General features: G+C 38.7%; 1 protein-coding gene across 1 annotated transcript in view; it reads left to right on the top strand.

The window, feature by feature from the left end:
• The window catches only part of cubn (cubilin (intrinsic factor-cobalamin receptor)), a 392,255-nt gene that overhangs the window by 205,534 nt on the left and 162,607 nt on the right, over window positions 1-24,114 (top strand). Inside the window, 6 exon segments of the mRNA XM_072254425.1 lie at window positions 1,979-2,180; window positions 4,327-4,524; window positions 8,322-8,468; window positions 9,441-9,631; window positions 15,392-15,575; window positions 20,215-20,389. Coding sequence (XP_072110526.1) covers window positions 1,979-2,180; window positions 4,327-4,524; window positions 8,322-8,468; window positions 9,441-9,631; window positions 15,392-15,575; window positions 20,215-20,389 — 1,097 coding nt within the window.

The raw sequence follows: 24,114 nt of genomic DNA, 5'->3' as shown, positions 1-24,114 counted from the left end.
TTAGAACAAGATGTCATGGTTTCATATCAGAGGGTAGTTTAGCCACTTAAATTGAAAATGCGGAAAATTAGTTGACTGAAAGGCTAGTGAATCTTTGAAGTTCTCTACCACAGAAGACTGGTAATTCTGGTATTGATACATTCAAAACTAAGATTGAAGAATTTGTGGATATTAGAGAAATTGAAGAATTTGGAGACACAAGAGATTTTTTTTGCTGGAATGTGGAGTGACAAACAAAATACTGGAGGTGCTCAGTAGCGGAAAGGAATCTGTGGAAGGCAGGAAATTATTGACATTTTTGATAGAGTCCCGAAGCATGTTTTTCCTCAAAACATGAATGATTAATTTTCCCCACAGATATTGCTTGACCAGCTGAGTTTCTGCAGCATATATTTTGTGGCACTCGGAATTTGGGGATGAGCAAGAAAGTAGTGTTAACGTAGAAGAATAGCTATAATCTTGTTGAATAATAAAGCAGTTTCAAAAGACTGAATGCCTACTGATACTTCATTTCTTTATGTTTTAGTAGTGTTAATACACATTTCTGCATTTTCCGCTGCCATCCCAACGGATTTTACCTGCCTTACATGTATAACATAATAAAAAAAAAGTCTTATGCCCAGAATATGTTCTTAGCATTCCAGCTTTGTTTGCCATGTGAACTGTTTTCTTTCTTATAAATTTATTATATATATTGATGAATAAACTCTTCTCAGGCTTCCAGCTGAGGGCATGTACCGATTTTAACTAATGTTTTGATGACAGTCTCTGCCATCTTCGTCAGAGATGATGCCCAGGCATGTCTAGTCTGGAAGGTATATATATCCCTGTTGTCCATCCCTCCTGACTGGTTATTCCTCCTCCAATTATGTTTCCGCTGTCCCACCTTGTTTACAATTGAATCCCAATTCTTACTTACTTCATCTTTGTAAAAATTGCTTTTTTCTAGTTTTATTTTAATGGCTTCCTTAACCAGGTAGTCTCGAAAGCCATTGACGCAGTAGTTTTGTGCCTGAAGTTAATCCTATGGCCATTGCAAATGCAATGTTTCGCTTCCACCGATTTCTCCGGGTAACCCAAACAGATACACCTCCTGTTCTCTATGATGTGGATTTCCACCGTGCACGCCATCCAGCCAACATATGCTGCTCCTCAATCACAGGCAATCCTGTAAACGCCAGCTGTCCTGGGTCCCAGGTCATCTTTGATACGCATAACCTGATTGGATGATGACTAACCAATCAGGAGGGATGGACAACAAGGGTATATATACCATAGGACTAAAAATGCCTAGGCATCATCCCTAGATGAAGATAGCAGAGTCTGTCATTGAAACATCGGTTAAAATTGATGTTCATACCCGGCTGGAAGCCCGAGAAAAGTTTATTCCTCATATACACCAGGAAAGCAGTAGATCCTTTTTCAATATTTACTGACTTCATTTAAAAGTTGCAACTTATTGAAGGAACAGGGAAAATCCAAAAAAGTACATTTTAAGAGGCTTATAAAATCATCTAAGATTGAGCTTCCATCTAATTGAAATGCTTCGAGGATGGTCAAGCTCTTATAGAAATTAAATTCCCAACTGAAATGATACTCCCAAAGCCTTTTCAGTCAGTGAATTCCAGACCCCTTATACTTTTCATTTGAATTTCCATTCTTTCTACTTTTCTCTAATTCTTAGGTTAAACCTAAAATTAAAAGAATGAAACAAAAGTGAAATGTATGAGAGGCACACAGTATGAAGCAACAAAGAAATAGTGTTTAGGAAATGTAAAGCAGAGATCTTGACAGAGAAAGGATAGAGTTGGAGAGAGAAAGCAATGTGGAAAAAATGTGCATGTGAAATTCAAAATATTGAAAGTTGACTTTATAGTCATATGCATAGGAGTCATGAATGCCATAGGCACAAAGCAGACTAAATTGAAAACTACAATGTAAAATTAAAGTAATAATAATCTATATTTTCTGGTTCTAGTTCTATGATGGTCCCAATATCCATGCACGTCTTATTGGAAAATTCTGCGGCTCTGAACTGCCTCCAGCTGTGTCCTCCACTGGAAGCACCCTAACAGTTCAGTTTATCAGTGACTCAACAATAACTGGGAAAGGTTTCCTGATTGAATGGTTTGCAGTGAGATATATTGCCGACCCAACAGCAACACCAACTCTCCAACCTGGTATGTGGTTAAGCATACAAGGGCATACATACATGACATACGTACATAAGCATTCTTAGTGGGGGTGGGGGGAGGGGGGAATTTACAGGCCAAATTGGAATTTGTACTAGGGCTTGGTGGTTGAGAAGAATTTTCAACTGTAGGAAATATGTGATTGAAGTCAGAAGAGTTAAGACTGTAGAAAAAGGAAGGAACTCCTGTGTTTACTTTGTAATAATTGCTCCAATGTCAAGCTCCCCGAAAGAAAACGGATGAGCTGTACATGTGTATCTAAGGCAAATATGCACTTACATTGGTATGTCGGCTTGGAACCTGTTATCATGCCTCTAAAAAATGTTATTTAGTAAAACGAATCTTTATAAAGAGCATAGATCAGCTCTAATAAAACAAGTAATTATATTGGTGATGCAGGTACTACACTCTTAGTTTGTTAGTGTTGCTTGTGCAGAATTCCCTCCTGGGTGTACACAAAATAGTATAGATCCCCCTGTTGCTACTTAAATCAAATCATATTCTAAGCTTGCACGCCAAGCTGAGGCCCTTATTTCCGTAATTGTTCTTTATGCTAGATCATCCAATCTTGCAGGAAGTTTGGCAATAGGATAATGAAAATCAACAAACACGGGAGTTTGCTCTCCTTATGCGCAACAGCTACAGAGAGAAGTAAATATTTCTGGCACGTATTTTGATACATTTCCAGCAAATGGCATAGTCAAGGATTTTTGAATTTTTATTTTCTATTGAAGAATCATTTGTAACTGAAGAATCAATTTACATCTAAATTCAGAACATAAAATTATCTTCTTCATTTAGCATTTTTTGTTTTGTCTATAATGTTAGTGAAAAATACAGACCTTGGTTTGATCACAAATATTAACAGACACAATTACTCAGTTTGAACTCGGCATCAGTTTAACTCCTTCAATGGTTGATGGGCAATTTAAGTTCAATAAACTAAATGGAAATTAAATAAAGCTAAATTTTGCACAGATGATATTCAAACCACAAAATTGTTTTAAAATATTATTTTATCTCATCCAACTTGATGGCTTGACTATCGATTTCTCCTTCCAGTTAAAAAAAATTCCCTCTTCCTCCCCTCTTCTTCTATTCCCCACTCTGGTCTCTTATCACTTCTCAGTTGTCCATCTCCTCCCCCTGGGTCCCCTCCTCCTCCTGTCTTTCTTATGGTCCACACTCATCGTGTATCAGATTCCTCCTTCTCCAGCCCTTTATCTTTCCTACCACCTGGCTTCACCTATCACCTTCTAGCTACCCCTCTTCCCCCCTCCCCCCCCACTTTTTATTCTGGTATCTTCCCCTGGATCCCTTCCTTCCCAATGGGCCACTTTCCTCTCCTACCAAATTCCTTCCTCTTCAGCCCTTTACCTTTCCTCCTATCTGGCTTCATCTATCAGCTTCTAGTTATCCTGCTTCCCCTCCCCCACACCTTTTTATTCTGGTGTCTTCACCCTTCCTTTTCAGTAATGTTGACTGTTTGTTCATTTCCATTGATGCTGCCTGACCTGCTGAATTCCTCCATCATTTTATGTGTGTTACTTTAAAACTGAATGTGGTTTACAAATGTTGCAGTCAACCACACTGTTAAAGCAAACAGCTAAAATGTGGTGGTGTGATCCTGTAAATGAAATATATATATGTGTGTGTGTGTGTGTGTGTGTGTGTGTGTGTGTGTGTGTGTGTGTATGTATATATACACACACACACACACACACACACACACACATATATTAAAACAGTATTTCTTGCCCTGTGTAATTACCTGGAAGATCATATAGTTACTTGGGCTGTTACTGTCTACTGGTCAAATGGGACTTTGCCAGAATTGCAGTAAACTTAGTTGGATATAATGATGAAGCATACATTCCTAGAACATTATTGTGGGGACAGTGTCTCTCCCTGCCCCTGCAAAGCTCAATAAATGAGAGGAGGTTTAGAGCTTTTCTGTCTTGCCAGCAGTATAGATTCTTGTCACATTGAGTTTACAAAGCACTGTAAGTGAGATATTTTGTATATTGTTTAAATAACTCAATGACAATAAACTGCAGTAAAGGTAACTTTCAATCTGCTGGAATATTGTTTTATTTCACTATGAAATAACAGTGAACACTTCATTTTCTTGCAGGTTCATGTGGTGGAGTTGTTGTGGCTGGGGAGAGCCTGACCTTCCTTTTCTCACCAGACTGGCCCAGTAATTACGGAGCACACTTGGACTGCGCTTGGATCATTTGGGCACCACAGAGCACAGTAGAATTCAACATTTTGGCTCTAGATATTGAGCCAGATACACATTGTAAATATGATAAGCTAGTCATCAGGGATGGTAATAATTATTTCCTAAATTTTATCTTATGCATCTTCCTTCAACATTGAAACTGTAAATGGATTTCAAGCAACACACATCAAAGTTGCTGGTGAATGCAGCAGGCCAGGCAGCATCTCTAGGGAGAGTTACGGTCGACGTTTCAGGCCGAGACCCTGTGTCAGGACTAACTGAAGGAAGAGCTAGTAAGAGATTTGAAAGTGGGAGGGGGAGGGGGAGATCCAAAATGATAGGAGAAGACAGGAGGGGGAGGGATGGAGCCAAGAGCTGGACAGGTGATTGGCAAAGGGGATATGAGAGGATCATGGGACAGGAGAGCCAGGGAGAAAGACACGGGGGTGGGGGGGGGGAACCCAGAGGATGGGCAAGGGGTATAGTCAGAGGGACAGAAGGAGAAAAAGGAGAGTGACAGAAAGAATGTGTGTATAAAAATAAATAATGGATGGGGTACGAGGGGAGGTGGGGCATTAGCGGAAGTTAGAGAAGTCAATGTTCATGCCATCAGGTTGGAGGCTACCCAGATGGAATATAAGGTGTTGTTCCTCCAACCTGAGTGTGGCTTCATCTTTACAGTAGAGGAGGCTGTGGATAGACATGTCAGAATGGGAATGGGATGTGGAATTAAAATGTGTGGCCACTGGGAGATCCTGCTTTCTCTGGCGGACAGAGCCTAGGTGTTCAGCAAAGTGGTCTCCCAGTCTGCGCCGGGTCTCACCAATATATAGAAGGCCACATTGGGACCACTGGACGCAGTATATCACCCCAGCCGACTCACAGGTGAAGTGTTGCCTCACCTGGAAGGACTGTCTGGGGCCCTGAATGGTGGTAAGGGAGGATGTGTGAGGGCATATGTAGCACTTGTTCCGCTAACAAGGATAAGTGCCAGGAGGGAGATCAGTGGATTTCAAATGGATTTCACCTATTTTTGATGTAATAACTATGAGTTGTATAAAGCACCAATCTGATTCCATGCAAAGAAAATATGATCGGAGAGACGTACGTTGAAAATAGTGCTATGTTACTTTCAACCTGATGCAACGTGCTTGCTGCACTGCTCTTTGGGAAGGACACCCCTCCTTAAAGTGCAGTGGTCAGCTTTTAAAGCTACCGCCTCATAGTGTCACAGACCTGGGTTCAGTCCTGACCTCAGGTGTTGTGTCTCTGCGACCACGTAGGTTTCTTGCAGGTGCCCCAGTTTTCCTCAGCCCTGCATGAATTGCTCTAAGTAGGTAAGTGAGTGTTAGAATTTGGATAAGCTGATGAGAAAGCAGGGACATAAAAATATCACTATAGGTGAAAACATGTGGTATGTGGTCAGTGCACACTCGGTGAGCCAAAGGGTCTATTTCTATCCCCCTCTCCCCTCTCCCTTCTCCCAACCTCTTCCTTCTCACCCATGACCTATCTGCACCATTGATAAGTGCATGGAGACTGAGCTTTTGAGCAGATGTAATAAGCAGATCTGTTCTCTTGCACCAGTACCTGGAGCCTTCTGTGCAATTTTACAGTTCATTGGTATCCTCTTAAAATCAGTTTTGTTGGTTTGTCAGAAACTGCAGGCTTAATTGCTTCTCTGAGTGCCAGGGAATATCTTGGTCAGGGTTCCTTCAGCCAATCATTGTTAAAGATTAGCTTCTTTTTCTGATGGTGAAATAAATCCTGATTAATATTAACGGTGTTTGATGATACAGGTATTTGATTCTTTCATGTTTTCTGCCTCATCCCAACATATGTCCTTGGAAGTAATTCTAAAATGAATAAATCTTATCTCATTTTGCACCTCCTTGCAACTTTCAATTTGTTGCATTCCTTATTTGCTTTTTGTAATTTGAATTATATAAGGGTCAGCCAAATCCATGTGCAGAAACATTCTAACATACTTCAAAATTTTCTGACATACAGTGCCTATAAAAAGTATTCACCCCCCCCAAGAAGTTTTCATGTTTTAATTGTATTACAATAATGGATTAATTTGGCTTTTTTTGACTCTGATCAAGAGAAAAATACTCCTTTGTGTCAAAGTGAAAACAGATCTCCACAATGTGATATAAATTAATTACGTATATAAAATACAAAATATTTGATTGCAACAGTATTCACTCCCTTCAAGTCAGTATTTAGTAGATGCACCTCTGACAGCAACTACAGCCTTGACTCTGTGTGGATAGGTCTCTATCACCTTTACACATCTGGACACTGCAATTTTTCCCCATTTACTTTACAAAACTGCTCGAGCTCTGTCAGATTGAATGGGGATCATGAGTGAATAGCCCTTTTCAAGTCCAGCCACAAATTCTCAATTGGATTGAGGTCTAGACTCTGACCTAGCCACTCCAGGACAGTAACTTTCTTGTTTTTACACCATTCATGTGTAGCTTTGTCTTTAGGCTGGTGTCATTGTCTTGCCGGAAAACAAATCTTCTCCCAAGTCGTAGTTCTCTTGCAGACTACATCAGGTTTTCCTCTAGGATTTCTCTGTATTTTATTGCATTCATTTTACCCTTTACTTTTAGAAGCCTTCCAGGGCGCACTGCAATGAAGCATCCGCACAGCATGATGCAGCCACCACCATGCTTCACGGTAGGAATGGTGTGTTTTTGATGTTGTGCAGTGTTTGGCTTATGCCAAACATAGCGTTTAGTCTGATGGCCAAAAAGGTCAATTTTGGTTTCATCAGACCATAGAACCTTCTTCCAGCTGACTCCAGAGTCTCCCACATGCCTTCTGGCAAACTTTTGTTGAGATTTCATGTGAGTTTTTTTCAACAGTGGCTTCCTCTTTGCCACTCTCCCATAAAGCTGCAACTTGTGAAGCATCCGGGCTACAGTTGTATACACAGTCTCTCCCATCTCAGCCACTGAATCTTGTAACTCCTCTGGAGTTGTCACAGGCCTCTTGGTGGCCTCCTTACTTGTCCCCTTATTGCATGGTCACTCAGTTTTTGAGGACGGTCTGCTCTAGGCAGATTTACAGCTGTGCCACATCCTTTCCATTTCTTGATGATTGACTTGACTGTACTCCAAGGGATATTCAGCGATTTAGAAAGTTTCTTGTGTCTATATCCTGACTTGTGCTTTTCAATTACCTTTACACGGAGTTGCTTGGAGTGTTCTTTTGTCTCCATGGTGTAGTTTTTGCCAGAATATTGACTCACTAGCAGTTGGACCTTCCAGATACAGGTATATTTTTACTGCAAAAAATTGAAACACCTTGACTGTGCACAAGGAATCTCCATTTAAACAATTATATGACTGCTAAAACCAAATGGCTGCACCAGTGATGATTTGGTTTGTCATATTAAAGAGAGTGAATACTTATGCAATCAATTATTTTGAGTTTTATATTTGTAATTAATTTGGATCACTTTGTAGAGATCTATTTTCACTTTGACATGAAAAAGTCTTTTTCTGTTGATCAATGTCAAAAAAGCCAGATTAAATCCATTGTGATTCAATGTTGTAAAACAATAAAACATGAAAACTTCTGGGGAGGGGGAATACTTCATATAAACACTGTATAGTTAATATTCCAAATAACTTTTAAAAATATTTGTATGTTGAAATATTTGTATGTTACAATATTGAAAGAAAGTGTGGCCTTGTTTTATGCTCACTTTTTAGTTCAATGTATTACATTGCACAGATAGGTTAATTAATTGTATTTCATTACAGACGGAATATTCAGATTTTGGGAATGGCACCAAGATGTGCAGTACTGCTAAGAATGACAAATTTGAAATTGTGATATTGCAAATGTATTCCTTTACAAGAATTACAGATTCTGCTTTTTGCTTCGAGGTGACAATAACCTCTCTCCAATACTTGCCACTTTGTGTGGCACGGTGTTACCCGGAACCCTTCGGTCAACTGGTGAAGCAATGTTCCTTCGATTCACATCTGATGAAGAATCGAGTGGTGGCGGATTCAATGCTTCTTATCATAAGAGTATGCTGCATCTTTATTTTCTTGCATTCTTTTTATTTAAACCATTTCCATTAAATTATAAATGTCATACAATTGAAAATGAGTCAGTAGCAGTTATACAGAAATAAAAATAGAAATGTGGTTGGAGACACAGATTTATAACTTCAAGTTAATAACCTTCTATATCACCAATGTTAAAAAGAGAAGACATAGTAATTGAGAAAATTGTGATTATATGTTAGCAAGCTTGGAATTTTAACATAAGTTGAGAGAAGTAAGTAATTGCATTGTGATATAACATTCTAGTAAAACTGCAATGTTATATTAATATTCTTTTTAACAATTAAACTGGATCTTGGATGTGGAATACAATATGCATCCAATAATCCAGTGTATGGCGTTAATGATAAAAGTGAATTTTCCACCTATCCACTTAGAAATCTTCTTGTGTACGTAAGTTAAAACTGTACTATCTTAGTTGTAATAAGCTAAAATATTACATTTTACTGACTGTTCCCTCTTTTAGCTAACTTGTACCCTGTATCCTGTATAATATCTAAGTTTGGCATTGTATTCAATTTTTAAACGAGCTGCATGAGGACTCTAAAATAGCAGATTTCCTGCTCCGGGTGTTTATAATTAATCTATTTTATGTATTACTTCACAGAGGAAATAAATTGTGTAAATAAACAGATTAATACTGGCATACAAACTGTCATTATACGTACACCTCAAATTAAAAATCTGCTTTCAGTATATGCACATTTATTTTCTGTAACTTGGCTGAAAGCCTATGTCCTTTTGGATCCTATGTTAGTGGTTAGACAAACTACTGTAAAGATATTATGTTCTTTTTAATATATGGAAATGGTAATTATTGTCATGTTACACATGGCAAGGGTGTATCCCTCGAGTAGTGCTTAACTTTAAATTATTTTTTTAAATGTTTCTGCATGTATTCAATTAAGAATCTGATACTTTTACTCCATTCAGCATGTGGAGGCCATGTTACTGCTGATCATGGTGTTATTACTTCACCCTACTATCCTCACGCATATACTCCAAACCTAAACTGCACTTGGCGTGTTGATGTCACCAGTGGGTTCATTATTGCTATCCATTTCAATCAGCCATTCCAGATTAAAGGTTCTGGCACAAACTGCACACATGGCGATTATTTAGAAGTAAGTAAACTTTGTCTTTTGTACCAGTGCAAGTTGATATGAAAGCTATGTATTTGATTTTACCTTTAAAAATGATTACTGAACCTGGATCTGTAAAGTACCAATCATGTTCTCTTGAAATTGTAACATACTTCACAACCAATAAATTAATTTTAAAATATAGTAACTGTTTCAACATAAACAAGTGCAGCAGCCAGTTAGCATCTAACAAGATCCTACAAACAGTAACATGATTAGATAATCTGTTTTGGTATTTTTAATTGAAATTGATATTGGCCATAAAAAGGGGAGAATTGTTCTTTGGTGGTTCTAAGAAATTTTTATATCCACTTGGAAATGTCAGATTACAGCTTAAATCTCTGAAGAGTGTTTGTTTTGGAAGTTGAAATATGTCAGAAAAAATAAAAAAGAACCAAATGTCTCTTTAAATTCAACATCACAGCTAATTAATAAGAAGAGAAATCTGACACTAATATTTTTACTTATACCATTAAACATCAGTTGTGTTTTTTTTTTAAGCTTTAGTTTGATTTTGTTGCTGCTCAGAAGTTAGGATATTGTTACCAGCTAAAGATAACAAACTATGGATGAATTCTGAGGATGTGAAAGTGAATCATTATTCTGTTGTTCTCCTTTGTCAGCTGAAATGAATCAGAAAATTTAGGCTATATTCAGTGCTTTCCTTCAAGATGTTAAAGTGGTTCATCAGTCTGTACATCGGCTGTGAAAAAAGCATGCTTTCATGCCTCATTGGAAGAAGATTTCCTCTGAGTAGCAGAAGTTTTTGAAAAATGATTTTATAATCCACTATGGCTAAAGCACAAAGGAAATCCTCCACCAAACAAAGAACTTATTTTCCTCTGGCACAAAACAAGGAAAGAAAAGCAGGAACCCATTAGACCAGACCCCTGTACCATTTGCATTGTTTGAAATTTTCCTGAAACCCGCAAGAGGTTATGCTCCAAGTTAGCACAGTTATATAAGAGAGCTTAAGTTTTATTTCATACTTCATTTGCCTTCAGATACCCAGGATAGGTGTTCATTAGAAAAAAAGTGTTAAGCTTTACACTTGCAACCACTCCTTTCTCAAACCAATGTCACTAAAGGTAACATGTCATAATTTGCACAGAATATTTTTCTTTGCACAAGTAGTATGCTGCAGGAAATGGTGCTAGGACCTTTGTTGTTTGTCATCTATATTAATAATTTTGATGAGAATGCAGATACCATGCATCTTATGTTTGCAGATGACACCAATAGTGGACTGTGAAGAATGTTAAAATTAAATAGGATAGAGATCAACTGGGAAAGTGCGAAATAGAATGACAGATAAAATTTAATTTTGAAAAGTGCAAAGTTATCCATTTTGGGAAGTTAGTTATTCTCAATAGTTATTTCAACACATTATGTGAATAGGAGTTTGGCAAACTTTGTGGGGCTGTTGAACAGTTTTTGTGAAAAACTTTCGAATGTCTGATGTAAAACCAGGACAGGACATACACAGTACATGACAAAGTCCTGGATAGTATTGTTGAATGCCTTGGGGTACAAGTACATAGTTCCCTGAACATGGGAGCACAGGTTCAGCAGAGTGATGAGGATGGCACATGACATGTTTGCTGAGACATGGAGTACAGGAGTGAGGACATAATTTACAGTGAGGATCAGAGGGATCTTGGGGTCAGAGTCCATAGGACACTCAAAGGTGCTATGCAGGTTGACTCTGTAGTTAAGAAGGCATACGGTGCATTGGCCTTCATCAATCGTGGGATTAATTTCAGGAGCTGAGAAGTAATATTGCAGCTATATGGGGCCCTGGTCACACCCCACTTGGAGTACTGTGCTCACTTTGGTCATCTCACTACAGGAAGGATGTGGAAACCATAAAAAGAGTGCAGAGGAGATTTTCAAGGATGTTGCCTGGATTGGGGAGCATGACTTATGAAAACAGGTTGAGTGAACACGGCCTTTTCTCCTTGGAGTGATGGAGGATTAGAGGTGACCTGACAGAGGTGTATAAGATGATGAGAGGCATTGATCGTGTGGATAGTCAGAGGCTTTTTCCCAGGGCTGAAATGGCTAGCATGAGGGGGTACAGCTTTAAGCTGCTTGGAAGTAGGTACAGAGGAGATGTCAGGGGTAAGTTTTTTACACAGAGAGTGGTGAGTGCATGGAATGGGCTGCCGGCGACGGTGGTGGAGGTGGATACGATAGGGTCTTTTATGAGACTTCTGGATAGATACATGGAGCTTAGAAAAGTAGAGGGCTATGGGTAACCCTGGATAATTTCTGAAGTAAGGACAGGTTCGGCACAGCTTTGTGGGCTGAAGGGCCTGTATTGTGCTGTAGGCTTTTTATGTACTTTGTTCTGTGTTCCAGTTGTACAAAACATTTGTTCAACCACACTTAGAGGATTGTGTTCATTGCTGATCATCATACTTTATGTAGGACAATAAGTGAGAGTTCAGTTCTTAAGTGAGAGGATGTGCAGAAAAAAGATTCATAAAAATGTTACCTGGATTGAAAGGTCTGAGTTTGAGGAAAGACTGGATAGGCCTGGTCTCTTTTCCTTAGACCAAAGGAGGATAAGAGGTGAATTGGTAAAGGTATATAAAATTTTACAAGGCAGAGTTTGGATTGATAGTCAGTTTCCATAGTAAGAGTGGCTAAAGCTAGATGGCAAAGGTTTAAAGTGGATATTTTATTCCAGTATTTGGTATCTCGGATGTGCTGCCAGATGGGGAGGTGGAGACAGAAATAATAAGAATCTTTGTGAGGCATCTGGGCATGTACTTGAATGAGCAGGGCATAGAGAGATATGGAATTAATGCATGCATTATCAGTATAATTTATTAGTATAAATAGGCATGATGGTTGGTATAGATAAAATGGATAAAAGGGATTTTTTTCTTTGTCTCCACAGCAGCTTGCATATAAAAATCAGACAGAAATGGGTACAGTTTCTACACATGTAAATTTCTCTTGGCATCCGATTTCTCCCTGGATTGTCGGGCTATTTGAGCCAAGTTAGTCCTTGAGGCTTAGTGGGCAGAGTTCCCAGACAGAGGCAGCTGCAGCCAGCCACAGCAGGCCAAAGGTGCTGCTATGGGCTTAGGACAATGCTGGTACTGAGAACGGAGTTTCTTGTACTTCTATTACAAGTGTTGGCATCAGATGAAAGGTCTGTCCCAATTGCAACTGTAGTTGTGCAAACTAATTTAAAAAGCATTACTTTAGAAGATGGTCCCATTTTCAGTGCCTAGAACAAATTAATATGATTATTGCTGATTGACATTTTATAGAACTTTGAGAAGGATCTCTGAATTCATACAGCACACACAAAATGCAGGAGGTTTGTGTATGCTGCTTCAGTTTCCAGCATCTGCAGATTTTTTAATCTCTGAATTCCTACTTTTTAGATAAATGGATAATAATAGGTCTGTTTTGAATTTTATGACCACAGCATAAGCTCTGCTGTCCAGTTTGTGTCAGGTTTGACAGATACCATTGAATCAAATGTGCTGGCTGATCAAGGGTCAGTCTAGCTGCTCCACCTGCAGTTACACCCCTGTTGGTTTAATCGTGCTCTCCATGCTGCCTCTCTAGAAGATCTTGACATCCTCTTGGTTCTGTACTTCCATCAACCTGGCTGCTTTCTTTCCTCTGCTGGCTCAGATGCTGTGTTGATGTAGTCCTCTATCAGCCCGGCCACTATCAGCACAATACTTGATGTTAGGTATTATTAGTAAAATAACAAAGCTTTTATTCTGTTAATTAATATGTAGTTACAAAATGTTATAGCTGCTTTCAGTTACAAACAGATACTCCACGTGTTCCCTTCGTAGAGAATGAAATTGCCCCTGCTATGTAGGCATGTCTGCATATTGAAAGGCACAGCAGCCTAATAGCCCACCCACCTGCCTGTTAAACTCCTCTTGCTGTATCTGAGCCAGAGTAAGTGGATTTCATAAAGTCTTCAGAACCTACAGAATTGATCTTGTAGAATATTTGAGTGGATTTATGCATGAACTAAATGCTCTTATAGAAAATGTTTATTTTTGTAATCTAATTTTCAGTAGTATTAATCAAGCTAGCTTTGTCAAAACAGTGTTTTTAAAGAAAAGTGTTTTAAATACGTTGTCTTGCAACAATTCATGTCCAGCAATACTGAAGTGAGTTTGTGAAGAACCATGGAAGAAAATTCTCAAAGCTTGTAGACTTTGGCAGTAATTCATCAACTATGCCCAGAGTAACAATACTGTCCTCTGAAATACGATATTGTCCCATGCCAATGTTTTTTATATAAATTAATTCCAATCTAATGCAAGAAGTGTATGTTCTAGGGCCTTTTCCATATGATGAATAAATGAGCAGCAAAGATTTTGTTGAACCATTTCATAAGATCAAGGAAATGTTGGCATAAGAAATGGCTGAATCCATTTATAAATGAATTTCCTCAATCTTTTGTAATGATCATTAGCATCAGCCTATTGGTTTTGAGAATAGTCTGGATTATCATTACTTTATGTCTGGTAAAATATTAACCACCTCTGTATTTACGTACATATATTAAATTGAAAAAGAGTAATATTTTTATTACTATTTTAATTGTCAAGTGTTCCTATTTAAATATAATATTCAGCTAATGTTTATCCACTGAAGATATGGCTATTATAGATTAAACCGATACTTGCCTTCATCCTCAATCTTTGCTGAATTATCTAATCCCATACAGGTGGTCATAAATAGCATGCTTTTGGTCCTGTTGCATCTAGGTGGTATCAGATAACTTGGCAAAGACTGGGTCTGAAGACCTATCTGATCTATATTAAAGAATCAGAGAGAGAAATTGCTGATGATTTCTGTCCCATGGCTTATAGAAGGAGAGTGCATTTGGTTATGGGATACATCCTAATGGCTTAGTAGTGACACAGTGGGAAAGCTACTAGAACTACAGTGATCACACTTCCACTATGACATATGCTGCTGCCTGTTGGGAGTCTGCCCATTCCATGTGACTATATAGATTTTGCTCTAATTCTGTCCCACATTAGAAGGCATGGTGTTTGTTCAGTTTATTGACACCTTGTGCGGAGGTCATGGTAGAAAGAGAAGAAATAGTCTGAAGATGAGAAGAATAAAATAGGATTAGTGCAGGATTAATAAAGGTAGTCACTGCAGTATCAGTGGTCTGAAAGGTTTGTGTTTTTGCTGTGTGGCACTACAACCTCTGTGACCCTAAAGCTTCCATATGGTCCATATTCACTTGTTCATCCTATTAGAAGGTGAAAAGCTACTGTCAAACATACACCATAAAGAGTCAAAACCTTTTTGACAATGATGGAGAACGTGGTGTGTAGCCCTTTTAACGATGTGAATAAGAATCAGATAACCTTTTCAGGATTGCAGAAGTATACAACAATTAGTAAGTTAGTAATATCAGAAGCTACACACTGAATGATCCAATTAAAATTGATTACAATATTTCAATTTGTGAAAAGGTTTATAACTGATTAGTTGATGTCAATGCTGTTCAGTGAATCATGAAGCATTTGATAAAATTGCACTGAAATTTCATAAAAGAATCATTGTTTATTGACCAAAAGACTGAATGCCTGCAAATCTGTAAATTGCCAGAAGTATGAGTAATTGCTTGTGTATAGTTTTTTGTACTACTTCAAGGTTTTAAAGACTTCTATTTTTGACTTTTATTTTTTCATTGAAGCCTCCAATCTTTTTTTTTGTTGTTTTCTATTCTAGTTCAAGAATGGACCTGATAAGTCTTCCCCACCTTTAACCTCCCATAAAGGGATCGGACGCTATTGTGGTGAGAGTCCTCCTACCATTATGCACACCACAGACAATCAACTCTTTGTGCACTTCATTTCTGATGAAAGTAATGAGGGACATGGATTCAAGTTCACTTATGATGCTTCAAATCTTGGTAAGTGGACAAAAAGACATCTGAGACATTGAATTATTCAGATGTAGTTTCATCTGTGGTTTATTCAGTATATTTAATTGCCATAAACTTATTTCCAAATATTTTCATAGGTTGACCTGATTAGAATTTCATTTACAAGCTACCAACATGTAATTCGTTTAGCAATTCAGCAGAAATCCTTCTGCCTCTTCTATGCCCCTTTGAAGTTTAAAGACAGTTTTGACCCAGAACTCCCATGGCTGAGCAATGGCCACTCCTTAAATGTGTAGAAGTAGACACAGGCCAGCTTTGCACATTTTCCCCGAGCAGAATTAACTTTATGTCCATAAAATTAGCATTTCAGATTGTGAAGGACAACACATTTATATTACAAACTATGTATTTTTAAGCCATCATGGGTATTTAGAATAGAAAATATTTCCCAACTGGCACTTTTACAAAGTTTTGTGGAATATTTGCAGTTCAGTAGCAGACCTTTGGAGTTGAGCTCTACCTTGCAATCTAGGGAGTACACAAGCCTCCTTTCAGCTCTCTTCCTCTGACTTGATCTAGATATTAGAATCACAGAAAACTACAGCACAGAACCAGGCCTTTTGGCCCATATAGTCCGTGCTGAACCATGTAAACTGCCAAGTCCAATCAACCTGCACTCTGACCATAGCACTCCAAAACCCGAACATCAATGTACCTATTCAAACAACCTTTGACTGTTGAAATTGAAATCACATCCACCATTTGCGCTGCCTGCTCGTTCCAAACTCTCACCATCCTCTGAATGAAGTTGTTTCCCCTCAGCCAATTCACCACTTACACATAACTCATGAGTTCTAGTTGTAGACTCACCCAGCCTCAGCGGAAAAAGCACCCCATCTTTACCCCCATAATTTTTTATACCTATATCGAATCTCCCCTCAATCTTTTACATTCTAAGGGATAAAGTTCTAACCTCTTCCATCTTTCATTAAAACTCAGGTCCTACAGTCCTGGCAACATCCATGTAAAGTTTCTCTGTACTCTTTCAATCTTATTTACATATTTCCTGTAGGTAGGTGGCCTAGTCTACACATAATACTCCAAATTAGGTCTTGCCAACATCTTATACAACTTAAATATTACATCCTAACTCCTGTATTTAATACTTTGATCTATGAAGGCCAAGCTGCCAAAAGTTTTCTTTACGGCTTTATTTACCTGTGATGCCACTTTCATTGAATTATGGACCGTATTCCCAGAACCTTTTGTTCTACCACATTTGTCAGTGCCCTACTGCTCACTGGGTAAGACCTGCCTTGGTTGGTCCTCCCAAAGTGCAACACCTCACACTTGTCTGAATAAATTCCATTTGCCATTTTTCAGTCCATTTTTCCACCTGCTTCAGATCCCGCTGCAAGCTTTGATAGTCTTCCTCGCTATCCACTACACTCCTAACCTTATTGTCATCTGCAAATTTGCTAATCCATTTAACCAGATTATCATCCAGATCATTGATATAGATGACAACAGACCCAGCACTGATCCCTGCGGCACTCCACTAGTCACAGGCTGGAGTCAGAGAGGCAACCATCTACTATCACTCACTAGCTTCTCTCGCAAAGCCAATGTCTAAACAAATTTACTACCACATCTTGAATGCCAAGTGACTGAACCTTCTTGACCAACCGCCCATGCGGGCCTTTGTCAAAAGCCTTGCTGAAGCCCATGTAGACAACATTCACTGAATTTCCTCCATCAATTTTCCTGGTAAGTTCCTTGAAAAAGTCTATAAGATTGGTTAGACATGACCTACCATGAACAAAGCCATGCTGACTATCCCTAATCAATCCTATCTCGCCATGTACTCATATATCTGGTCCCTTAGAATACCTTCCAATAATTTTCCATTACGGATGTCAGGTTCACCAGTCTATAATTTCCTGGCTTATTCTTAAAGCTTTTCTTAAAGAGCGGAACAATATTAGTTATCCACCATTCCTCTGGTACCTCACTGGTCACTAAGGATGATTTAATTACCTCTGCTAGGGCCCCTACAATTTCTGCACTTGCCTCCCACATGGTCTGATGGAACACATTGTAGGTCATGGGGATTTGTCTGCCCTGATTTGCAAACACCTACTCCTCTGCAATTTGTGTAAAATCCAGGATCTTGCTGTTGCCTTGCCTCACTTTTACAGAGTCTGTGTCCATCTCCCAAGTAAATATAGATTCAAAAAATCCATGTAAGATCTCCTCCATCTCTTTTGGCTCCCAATCTGATTGCCTTTCGGATCGTCCAGAGGACTAATTTTGTCCCTTGCAATCATTTTGCTCTTAACATTTCTCTAGAAGCCCTTAGGATTCTCATTCACCTTGTTTGCTAGAGCAAGCTCATACCTTTTTTTATCCCTCCTGATTTCTTTCTTAAGTGTCCTCTTGCATTTCTGAAGTACCCCATTTGTTCCTACCTGCCTATGCTTGCAATACACATTTGTTTTTCTTAACCAAGGCCTCGGTACCTCTCAAAAAACAAGGTTTCATAAATCTGTTATCATTGTCTTTTATTCTGTCTGACACATACAAGCCTTGTACTCTCAAAATTTCACTTTTGAATGCTTCCCATTTACCAAGTACACCTTTGTCAGAAAACAGCCAGTCCTAATCCACAATGGCCAGATCCTTTCAGATACCATTAAAAGTGATCATTTCTCCAATTTAGAATCTCAAGCCGAGAACCAGACCTATGCTTTCCATAATTACATTGAAATTAACGGTATTATGATCACGAGATACAAAGTATTCCACTATACAAACTTCTGTCACCTGCCCTGTTTCATTTCCTAATAGGAGATCAAGTAGTATACATTCTCTCGCTGGGACTTCTACGTACTGATTAAGGAAATTTTCCTGAACACATTTGATGTTATCTAGTCCTTTTACACTATGGGAGTCCCAGTCAATATGTGGGAAGTTAAAATCACCTACTTCAATTCTTTTCTGTCAAACGTACATCAAGATGTTATCTGTTATTCATCTTCTATCCTCTTCTACTAAAGAGTTTCACTTTCTGCATGAAATTTCTTCTGAATTCCATGTTAGGGGTATTGGTAACTAACTTGGAATTATGGTCTTTACATCTGGTTTTGCCGCAAATGAAGTTCTCCTCAAGCCTACATCCTATTCCAAGCTTCAGTAATCATGAAGGTGTAAGGTTCTAAGTAAAAGTGCAACCAGCCAGGCCAACTGTATCTGATAAGAATCAAATCTCCACTTAGACATTTCAGAAGAGATAGAACTACAGTTATGTTTGGAGACTGAGTTATGTTGGTGCTTGTACCATACAATTTGCATTCGTATGTAATCCGTGGTGAAAAGCATTCCCCAGTTCCCTTAGTTCAAAATAACACACATCCCTAAAGTAGAACTCCATTCTAAGATAACAGTGAGTGAATAGATGTTAAATAAAACTTCTGGATGAATTTATCTTGTAGCATTGGAATGAGGTAATAATAAGTAAATCAATGTCTCTGTTATAATATAGACAGTGCACAGAATATTTTTATCCACAGAGCTAAATGTGTTTCAAACCTTTATGTTAGCAAATAATTTATTTAAAGATCACAGCTATCAATTATAATCACTAGACATTGTAAAACAATGATATAATTGGATTATATTTTATGTTTTCACGACTTTAGCAAAAGATATGCAAATTTATTGAGCTGTGCTGAATTTTAATTTTTATTGACTAAAACAACAATCAGAAGAAAATATAATCCAAGATTCATGGTGATAGGCATACTATCAAGTCCTTGACTTGTCTTATTTACAGCTTTATATGTTCTAGTAGGATGTCCTCTTTGCAAGTCAGAACGGAATAAATCAATTTTAATACAGACTCTGACCTTAAAGATACTTTAGCGGTTTTGATGCAAATTGTGACTATTGACTGACTTAAGTTTTCACAAGTTTTTGTAGGGGCACCATGTTGTATGACATGAATCTGTCAAAGTAACAATTTAACAAATACTCGACTGACAATAACTACATTGTCTGAACAAACAGGGAACAGTAGAGTTATTGATAAAAACATTACTTCACGCAGCATTCAGATGATGTAATTTGGGAACAGTTTAGAACTCCAGTGGGTAATGGATTGTTTTCACGTTTTTAAGAATGTCTTCTATTCTACTGAAAGCTTTTGTGTAATATAATGGACCAGATAATACTGTAGAAATCCTGGATGGACTGATGAAAGAATCTTTCAGTGGGCCTCTTAGTAATGGAAAATTTTTTTGAATCAATCTCAGCGATTAAAATTTTTCCTTAGTAAAAGCCTTGTCTGATCCAGAGATGATCACTGCTCAAACTGTTATAATTACAATTAAAAATCACTGTAAAAGCACACCCGCACAGCACTGCTGGTGAGCATTTGGGGAGTATTGTTTTCACACTAGAAGTATGGAAAAGGCCTTGATTTTCGGAACTCTTAATGTTGATTGCTATTATGTAAATAATTCTACATATGTTCTTCTTTACAAAATTTCTGACTGCACCAAAGTTCTGATATTTTTAAGCATGCTTTGTTTGGAGGATACTCTTTTAACATCTTTCTGATGATTTTCATTCTGAAATGCACAATGAAATCTGATGTGTTCTTTTGCAGCTTGTGGTGGAAACATTTTTATTTCTGATTTTGATGATATTGGGTATATTACCTCAATGAATTACCCCAATAATTATTCAGAGGACATAGACTGTATCTGGACTATCACTGTTCGAAGTGGTGATACAGTTCAACTTGATTTCGACAGTGATTTCTACATTGGAAATCATCCTGAGTAAGATCAATATTTGTGAATTTACTTACCTCATTATTTTCGGAATTTGGAAAAAATGAATAATATAAAACATAAATTCTTGATATGATCTTAATTTCTTACAAAGGTGATTCTGAATTTGAGCTGAATCTTGTTAACAAAACGTTAAGTGACAATTGTAATATTTTGGAATACTCCTTACATAAATATACTAGTGAGTGTTTTCTAATTTACACTAGTGATGTGGATATCAAATTGAAATATAGTATTACAGGATTTTTGCTAATGATGGATAGTACAAAATGAAAATTAAAGCCAAGATTTGGGAAAGCATTTAGGTAGATTATGCAAGTAGCAGAATTTAATTTGACTTGATCAATACACACAAAGGTCGGTCAGTGTACAAATGAGACCCATGAGCAGCAACAGTCATATCACGTCAAATGTCAGATTCAGATTCAGATTTATTTATTACATGTACATCAAAGCATACTGTGAAATGCGTTATTTGCATTAACAACCAGCACACCCAAGCACGTGCTGGGGGCAACCCACAACAATCACCACACAATCCAGTGCTAACACAGCACACCCACAATGTTCCACAGAACTACACAAAACTGCAAAACAAGCTCCTTTCCCATCCATTGCTCCATTGGATTGCCACAGGAGGAGCAAGGTCCTTGTAATTTTGTTGTTTTAGCACATTTAAGTAAGAATAATAGAAAGTAAATTATTGTACCTTTCAGCCTGCTGTATCTTTCAACATAATTATGGTTAATCCTCCATCTCAACATCATATTCCTGCTCTTTCTATACTCTCTTTGATACATTTTAATCAATAAATCTTCATTCTCCTTAAATATATTCAGCGACTTGGCCTTCACTGCTATCAGTGGTAATGGATATCCACAGGTTCTCCACATTCTAAAAGAACATTCTACACATCTCAGTTTTATCCTAGATCCTGATATGACCCTTTAGCCAGGGGAAATAACTACCCAGCATCGCAAATATTTTACTCTGTCGTAATGATGTAGTTTCAAAGAAATCCCCAGTTATTTTCCTAAACTTTATTGAATACAATCCAACTTGACCTAATGCCTCCTCATACAACAATCTATGTCTCCCAATCTCTGTCGGGTCACACCACTATATGAGAGGCCACGCTGGGAGCACTTTATACAGTAGATGACCCCAAGTGTTGTCTTGCCTGGAAGAACTGTTTGGGACACTGAATGGTAGTGAGAGAGGAGCTGTAGGGGCACTGGTAGCACTTGTTCTGCTTGCAAGGATAAGTGCCAGAGAGTTTCGTGGGGACAGACGAATGGACAAGGAAGTCACATAGGGTGCGATCCTTGTGGAAAGCAGAAAGTGTGGAGGTGGAGGGGAAAGATGTGCTTCTTGATGGGATTCCATGGGACAAAGTAGGAGGTCCTGAAGAGAGATTTCTGGGAGTTAGGAAGGAAGCTGAGAAGCAGGACCTCCAGGGTAGTAATCTTGGGATTGCTACCTGTGCCATGTGCTAGCGAGGGCAAGAATAGTAGGATCAGGCAGATGAATGCGAGGCTGAGAGACTGGTGCAGGGGGCAGAGCTTCAGATTCTTGGATAATTGGGATCTCTTCTGGGGGAAGTATGACCTGTTCAAAAAGGACAGGTTATACCTGAACCCGAAGGGGACCAATATCCTGGCGGGAAAGTTTAATAGAGCTGTTAGGGAGGGTTTAAACTAATTTGGCAGGGGGATGGGAACCGGAATGACAGAGCAGAGGAAGGGGAAAACAGAAATAAATCTAAGATAGTGAGCAGTAAAGATGTCAGGAAAGACAGGCAGGTGATGGGGCAAATTTGTAGCCATTGGGATGAGTTGCAGTGCAATCAAAGCAAAAGGTACCAAATACTGGTCTTAAGGTGTTATACTTAAATGTACGCAGCATAAGATGATCTTAAGGTGATCTTGTTGTACAGCTACAGATTGGCAGGTATGATATTGTGGCCATCACTGAGACGTGGCTAAGGGATGCATATCTCTGGGAGCTGAACGTCCAAGGATACACTGTGTATCGGAAGGATAGGAAGGTAGGCAGAGGGGGAGGCGTGGCTTTATTGCTAAGAAATGATATTAAATCATTAGAAAGAGGATCCTATTAGAATAGGATCGGAAGGTGTAGAATTTTTATGGGTTGAGCTAAGTAATCGCAGGGGTAAAAGGACGCTGAAGGCAGTTATTTATAGGCCTCCAAACAGCTGCAGTGATGTGGACTACATCTGACAACAGCAAATAGAAAAGGCTTGTCAGAAGGGCAGTGTTATGATAATTGTGGGGGATTTTAACATGCGAGTGGATTGGAAAAATCAGGTCAGCACTGGATCTCGAGAGAGAATTTGTAGAATGTCTGCGAGATGGCTTTTTAGAACAGCTTGTGGTTGAGCCCACTAGGGGATCGGCTGTACTGGATTGGGTATTGTGTAATGAACCGGAGGTGATTAGAGAGATTGAGGTGAAGGAACCCTTAGGAGGCAGTGATCATAAAATGATTGAGTTCACTGTGAAATTTGAAAAAGAGAAGCTGAAATCTGATGTGTCGGTATATCAGTGGAGTAGAGGAAATTACAGTGGCCTGAGAGAGGAACTGGCCGAAGTTAACTGGAAAGGGACACTGCCGGGAAAGGCGGCAGAGCAGCAGTGGCTGGAGTTTATGCGAGGAGTGAGGAAGGTGCAAGACAGGTATATTCCAAAAAAGAAGAAATTTTCGAGTGGAAAAAGGATGCAACCGTGGTTGACAAGAGAAGTCAATGCCAAAGTTAAAGCAAAGCAGAGGGTATACAAGGAAGCAAAAATTAGTGGGAAGACAGAGGATTGGGAAGTTTTTAAAAGCTTACAAAAGGAAACTAAGAAGGTCATTAAGAGGGAAAAGATGAACTATGAAAGGAAGCTAGCAAATAACATCAAAGGGGATACTAAAAGCTTTTTCAAGTATATAAAGAGTAAAAGAGAGGTGAGAGTAGATATAGGACCGATAGAAAATGATGCTGGAGAAATTGTAATGGGAGATAAGGAGATGGCGGAGGAACTGAACGAGTATTTTGCATCAGTCTTCACTGAGGAAGACATCAGCAGTATACCAGACACTCAAGGGTGGCAAGGAAGAGAAGTGTGCGCAGTCACAATTACGACAGAAAAAGTACTCAGGAAGCTGAATAGTCTAAAGTTAGATAAATCTCCTGGACCAGATGGAATGCACCCCCGTGTTCTGAAGGAAGTAGCTGTGGAGATTGCGGAGGCATTAGCGATGATCTTTCAAAAGTCGATAGATTCTGACATGGTTCCGGAGGACTGGAAGATTGCAAATGTCACTCCGCTATTTAAGAAGGGGGCAAGGAAGCAAAAAGGAAATTATAGACCTGTTCGGTTGACATCGGTGGTTGGGAAGTTGTTGGAGTCGATTGTCAAGGATGAGGTTACAGAGTACCTGGAGGCATATGACAAGATAGGCAGAACTCAGCATGGATTCCTTAAAGGAAAATCCTGCCTGACAAACCTATTGCAATTTTTTGAGGAAATTACCAGTAGGCTAGACAGGGAAGATGCAGTGGATGTTGTATATTTGGATTTTCAGAAGGCCTTTGACAAGGTGCCACACATGAGGCTACTTAACAAGATAACAGCCCATGGAATTACGGAAAAGTTACATATGTGGATAGAGCGTTGGCTGATTGGCAGGAAACAGAGAGTGGGAATAAA

The sequence above is a fragment of the Mobula birostris genome, chromosome 3, assembly GCF_030028105.1.
Source record: "Mobula birostris isolate sMobBir1 chromosome 3, sMobBir1.hap1, whole genome shotgun sequence".
NCBI classification, from domain to species: domain Eukaryota; kingdom Metazoa; phylum Chordata; class Chondrichthyes; order Myliobatiformes; family Myliobatidae; genus Mobula; species Mobula birostris.
This window is presented reverse-complemented; position numbering and strand designations above follow the sequence as displayed.